At 37.6% G+C, this 6990-nt stretch overlaps 1 protein-coding gene across 1 annotated transcript in view; it reads left to right on the top strand.

Annotated features, from left to right (window-relative positions):
* Positions 1-3775: 3775 nt before the first annotated feature.
* The window catches only part of LOC126191512 (probable cytochrome P450 6a14), a 67054-nt gene continuing 63839 nt past the window's right edge, over positions 3776-6990 (top strand). The window contains exon 1 of the mRNA XM_049932407.1: positions 3776-3873. Within this exon, the coding sequence (XP_049788364.1) occupies positions 3806-3873 (68 nt within the window). The 5' untranslated portion in view covers positions 3776-3805. The remainder of the gene's footprint in view (positions 3874-6990) is intronic.

Raw genomic sequence — 6990 nt, 5'->3', positions numbered from 1 at the left:
TTGGACAGATGATATTAGTACGTACACACTATTTATCCAACAGAGGAAAGAGTAGATGCGGTAAGTTTGAGCTTCTATACGCGGGTCCAAATCGGATTCGCAGCATTCCTCACCCCAATGTAGTACACTTCGAAACTTTGAGAACCAGAAAAACCAAAGGGAACCACCACGTGTCCAACATCAAACCTTTTATTGAAGGAACATACTTTATGATTTATCAAACTGTAATGCCATTTCCTATTTTTTTTATGATCACTTATGCAATTATATTCACATGAACACTTACTGATGATTATCGTATTTTTTCTTGGCAAGGTAAGGTTAGCAGGTCGCTCTTCTTGTCGTTACACATCAGACCGTGCATATTTTTCCAGATGAACTTACACATTTTATGACCATTTATGCAATTATATTTATGTGACTACTTACGATGATTATCGTATTTTTTTTTGGCAAGTGCCCGGCAAGGTAAGGTTAGCAGGTCGCTCTTCTTGTCGTTACACATCAGACCGTGCACATTTTTCCAGATAAACTTACGTATCTTATGAATAATTATGCAATTTTATCTAGTGACATATTAATTTTATTAAATTCTCTCTCCATTAAAGTCTTCAATTCTCGCCTCTATTAACTACACAACATACAAGCTGAACACAAAGAAGGTCACATTTCTTGTCATCATTTTTTATGTATGTACGATTGTTTTCCTGTTCTGTTTGTATGCACTATGAAATAGTTAAGATATAACGAACACCAGTTGACTTTGACATTTTGCCTTATGATATTTCAACATCGTGACTATTTTACATATTTTTTTTTTTTTTTTTTTTTTTTTTGCTGCTACATTGTGATATACTGTGTACATTTTTGCCTCTGAACACTGTCTATTTTTTTGACATATTACGTTTTCTGTCATGCTATGCCGTATGCTCAATTATGTTACTATAAACCAGTTTTTATTTAGTGGGTATGTGATTTAAATGCAAGACATTAATCTTTGTTCATCATTTTCAGAAAGCAACAACGTGTAAAAAAAAATATATATATATATATAAATTAAACAGACATGGGAATTTCACCTTCGGAATGAACGAAAGAAGATGCAATACCTCGTGAGGAAGAGTAAATGGATCAGAATTAACAAGCATTAACAAGAATATACTATACACATCGTAGAATAGCAGTCTTAACTAATTTTTTCTTTCAGAATACGAGGCGATTGGTGCAGGCTGTCAGACAGAACTACACATCTTAGTTTTAGTGATGAAATATGCTAGAAATAAGGAATAGTTGTATAATGAATAATGAAGTGACTTTTTTGCAGATGATAATGAATGGTGATGAAGAATATGCTACTATGGATAATGAAGTTTTTCTTTACAGGTGATGATAATAATGGAGTTATGATAATATGGATAATGAAGTTTTTTTCTTTACAGATGAGGATAATGTTGAAGTTTATGTATTTATGCTATGTAGTTATTTAAGTATATGTTGCAGTTCGTTTTGACAGGATGTCTTATATCGCATAGTATGATGACTGAAGGTTTTGGAAAGGACAGCTAGAGAACACATATATTTTTTATACACATTTCACTACCTGTTAATTCGAAGTTCACTACTTTTCAGCATAATATGCGTTTCTTCTTTCAGTTTAATAATCCATTTTTATATATTTTGCAGGAGAAATTATTCATGAAATTAATGTGCTATAAGCAGGTGTTCATTAAACCTATGTCATTTATGAATGTGATCACATGTACTCTACTTGTTTCATAACCTTGCTACAGCTGACTCATGACGAATGACGTTACACATCTTCATTTGCAGCAATAACTCAAAAGCAAATATTGTTATTAATTATCGATCCCAACGCAATGCATTGCTAGCACAAAAAAAAAAAATGCTTTGTAACTGGCCAATGAATGCCACTGATTACTGTAATAAGATGACCTATGATGCCAATGATTACTATAATTAGATTAATTATGTATAAATGCTATGCCAATAATTAACTCATTTTGAATGATCACTTCTGAATAATACACACAAAAAAAATGCTTTGTAACTGGCCAATGAATGCCACTGATTACTGTAATAAGATGACCTATGATGCCAATGATTACTATAATTAAGTGAATTATGTTAATACTATGCCATTTATTAGCTCCTGTTTCGAATGATGACTTCTGATGGTTTGTAGCTGGGCAATGAGTGCCAATGTTCTCTGTAAACAAACGATTTATGAACATTATTCTGTAATACTACATACATGGTACAGAAATGTTCAGTAACTGGGTGATGAGTGCCACCAATTACTGAAATCAGTTGTTAGACTAGTGTAATTCTCAATGAAGACTACGATGTGACTTAATGTCCTTCACCTTCTGACCTAATTACCTGGAATTACTGCAATATCCGTTTGTCCTGTCTATCCTCATGATCATGGAGCACTATATTTGGTTTTTGCACTAATTCTACGTGGGGGGAACCTTACAAGAACGTGGTGTTGACACGACATGCTGTCCACCACCTTGAGCGATGGAGATGTTATAATAGTGCCACTGTTTGGTGTACCTAATGTACTACCAAAATGATAACATGGAATATTACTACGACATTTCAGTGTCTTGGCTACACTGATTAATACTTCAGGGAAAAGAACTTCAGATTCTCTAACTTGGTGTTGTGCTTCTGTAGAAAGATATGGACTTTCAGTGCAGCTGCGTGCAACCTAAAGTGCTACAACCATGACGCAATCCTTCCCATTTCTTTCCTAGTTCTTGTAAAATGGTAAACACTTATACAATGCGTTTAAATTCTTGTAAAATGATAAAGACTTATACATTGCGTGTGCACTTTATTTCACTCCTTGATGTGTTAAAGAGTTTTACAGTGCGTGTGCACTTTATGCCATTTGTACTCATTACGTATGCATTTTGTAATTCCCAGATATGTTCTGTACTACAGTGCGTGTGCACTTTCGTCATTTTGTTAACATGATTTGTATTCTTTATGTATCCATTTTGTGATTTGCTGATATGTTCTGAACTACAGTGCGTGTGCACTTTTGTCATTTGTCAATATGATTTGTACTCATTATGTTTATTTGTTGTAAAAATGCTAAAGAGTTCTACAGTGCGTGTGCACTTTATGCCATTTGTACTCATTACGTATACATTTTGTAATTCCCAGATATGATCTGTACTACAGTGCGTGTGCACTTTCGTCATTTTGTTAACATGATTCGTATTCATTACGTATACATTTTGTGATTTGCTGATATGTTCTGAACTACAGTGCGTGTGCACTTTTGTCATTTGTCAATATGATTTGTACTCATTATGTTTATTTGTTGTAAAAATGCTAAAGAGTTTTACAGTGCGTGTGCATTTTTGCCATTTGTTAATATGTTTTGTATTCATTGTGTATACATTTTGTCATTGCCTGATATGTTCTGTACTCAGTGCATGTGCACTATATTTTACTTCATGTTCTGCACCTATATATCTGTATATATTCTGTGATTGTAAACTTAGTTAATTAAGAAAAATTTGTTGCTCATGGCAAGTCCAATTGACTCACCATCGCTGCCAAATTTTTGCCCCCCCCTAGTGGAGGGTTATGAAAGACGTATACATTGCCGGCGATGGGCGAGGCATGACAGAATCTCTGACCAGAGAGTAGTTCATCGTTGCTGTTGCTAGTCTGCGCTTGACCGCGCGAGTCGACAGTAGTAGTAGTAGTCAGTCGACAGTAGTAGTGGTCAGTCCGCGCTAGTCCGTGCTAGTTGGCGGGAGTCGGCATGCGTCGGCTGCGTGCTCTGCTCGCGACTCTGGTCAGGACTCTGGAGGATGAGTATTGTTGTAGAAGGTAAAGAAGCAGCCTTGCGCATATTTAATAATGTATGTTAATTGTAATTTAATTTGTTCAAAGAAATGCCCCAATAATAATTTTTATAATATAAAGAACTCTTTTAAAGAAAAGCATTCATTTCAATTTAAAGAATATTTCAAATGCATGATCATTCCTTCCAATAATAATAATAAAAAAAGTATACACCAGCATTGCACAAAGCTGTGTCGAAAAATTACAACTTAAGAGCAGATATAATTGCGGTTTTTATTGAGGTAAGAATTTTTGCTTTTTTATTCAGAATACAGGGCCGAAGGGCAGCGTTGCTGTCCTCATAAAATTTATCAGGTTACTAAACTTTTTTTATTATTTTTGGTGTTTAGGAATTTGTTCTATTGCGAACTTGACATTAAATGAGAAAAGACTTTTGTGGGAATATTAAGTGTGAATGCATTCTTTGCACAGAGACTATAAATGGGAGCCAATTTTGTTCAGAGGTTACATTAAAATCAATTTTGTTAAGAGGTTACAATATTTAAAAATTCATTTAATTATTATTCTTTGAGCAGGTTACACTTGGCTTATTTTCATTGACTATATTCTTTGTGAGCAGGTTACACTTGGCTCACATTCACATTCTTATTCTTTGCGGGGAGGTTACAATCTACATGACTACATCTGCAGGATTACTTTGCAATCCAGACTTACGTGCCTAGCAGAGGGTTCATCGAACCACCTTCGGACTATTTCTCTACAGTCCCACTCTTTAACAGTGTGCGGGAGAAAAGGACCACTTAAATCTTTTCTTACGAGCCCTTAATTACATTATTAGTATGGTCATTTTTTCCTGTGTAAGTTCCTGAGGAAATAATTTTTTGGCGTTCAGAACACATGTTGGCGATTGAAATTTCGTGAAAAGATCTCGCGGCAACGAAAAACATTTTTATTTTCATGAATGTCACCCCCAACTCTCTTATCAAATCTGGGTCTTTCCTCTATTTCGTGACATTACAAATCGTGTTACCGTTCCTTGGACGCTTTTGGCGTGCGCCGTCAGTCACGTCTGTCTCGGATCCCATACCGTGTAGAAACACTGTAGCAGTGCACGGACAAACGTAGTGTGGCAGTGTTTTCAGTAGACCTGTTGCGTATTCTTACCGTGCGGCCAATAAAACGCAGTCTTTCGTTTGCCCTCTCCACAAATATATCTTTGCGAACGTTGCCGGCCGGGGTGGCCGAGCGGTTCTAGGCGCTACAGTCTGGACCCGCGCGACAGCTACGGTCGCAGGTTCGAATCCTGCCTCGGGCAAGGATGTGTGTGATGTCCTTAGGTTAGTTAGGTTTAAGTAGTTCTAAGCTCTAGGGGACTGATTACCTCAGAAGTTAAGTCCCACACTGCTCAGAGCCATTTTTGCGATTGTTCCAATTTAAGTTTTACTGCGTACTAAGATGAATTGACAGTATTTCGACTTGTGTTTTGTCAGGTAACAGAATGTTAATTATTATTACTGGACGCAGCTTTCGTGTTTAATGTATTCCATATTCAACAGAGTACACTCCTCGTACACCACACGTAACTGTTTCAAAGTATTAAATTGTTACTGATGTTAACAAGTTGCAGTGGTCATCTAAACTTGCTTTATTGAAACAAAGGAAAATATTATAGCGAAATATGACAGCTAAGAAACGGACTATCCAAATAAACAAACATTTCAGGTTCAAGTCGTTGCAGTAGGTCTACTACACAGTAACATAAACTAGGAGCAAAGTCCATTAGCAGACCGTTGTCTGGAAAACCAGCCCCCGTAATGCAGACTGCCACTACAAGAACGAAAGTTTCCAAACATGTCAATGAGTAGTCGAGGAAAGTGGACGCATTCTGTCAACTGAATCGCAACGCACGCCACTTACGAGGGGACCCGCCGAGTGTCATACCCCGATCTTGCTGAAACTTCGCTTAGTGAAAAATGGGACAAAATAAGCGAACACGTGTCTCGGCTTATCTGTATACATTCTACCGCTTCTGAGAAAACGACGGTCAAAGTTTTTAATGCGCAGTTGCTACAGTGTAGATACCTTTTAGCGTGTATGGATTCAATTGAACCGGTGGCTCAGCGGCTACCGTCGCGACTTAAGAACTTTGCGCTGCCAATTCGAAACCCGGTTGTTCCTTCAGGTTGTAAGGAGGTTCAGAAATATTTCACATAATTTTCTCATTCGTTTATTATTTTTTAATTCATTAATTACACAGAAAGTTAATTTACGAATAACGACAACATTGTTTCAACATAAATTGGAAAAAAAACATTCGTAGATAATTTTGATAGAGAGGGAAGAAAAAATAATAATAAAGAAAAAACAATATGGTCTCGAACTCGGGAATCAACCACAGAGCTACCGCTTCAATTGCATTCTCGGGCGCAAAATGTATCTACACTATAGCAACAGCGAGTTGATAACTTTGACCGTCGTTTTCTTGGAAACGGTCGAGTGTCTGCAGATAAGCCGGAACACATGTTCGCTTATTTTGTCCTCTCCTTCACTGAGCAAAGTTTCCGGACAATCAGCGTATGGCGCCTGGCGAGTTCCCCTCGTTAGTCGAGTCGCTTCTTATGCCCGGCGAGAACTATGTATGCCTCAGAGTAATCTGCGCCACTTGGAAACACGGCGATCAAGGATAAACACGTTTTCCTTCTTATCAGGCAACCTTCTACGGCCAAAATTCACGGAGTGTTCTTCAGGTTGCCTCAGATATTTCAGAAATGTTTCTTGCGTTAGGCCTGCCGTATATGCAAAACGTAAACATTTCATGTAATATTTATCAGATGAACGGACGAGTCCCTTCTAAGAAAAATTACAGATTCTAAGTTGCTCCACTATGTAATGACACGGGTACGGGCTTGCGATCTCTCGTTTATGCCATCGATTTCCGTGTTACACATACTAAGCCATTGCGCTGTGGCTGCAGTCGTGGAGGAGGCAGTTGTTCCTAGTAGCGCTGTTTAACCGCGGCGAATCATTCAGTCAACGCTAGATGGGCCATCTGGCTGAGGCAGACAAGGGCGCTATAATGGCACTCCATGCAGAGGGATTTTCAGATGGCTATATAGCAAGAACTATGGGTCTTCACAAGTC

Source organism: Schistocerca cancellata, chromosome 6, assembly GCF_023864275.1.
Source record: "Schistocerca cancellata isolate TAMUIC-IGC-003103 chromosome 6, iqSchCanc2.1, whole genome shotgun sequence".
In the NCBI taxonomy this organism is placed as follows: Eukaryota; Metazoa; Arthropoda; class Insecta; order Orthoptera; family Acrididae; genus Schistocerca; species Schistocerca cancellata.
The sequence above is the reverse complement of the archived record's forward strand: the minus strand, read 5'-3'. Positions and strand labels throughout refer to the sequence as shown.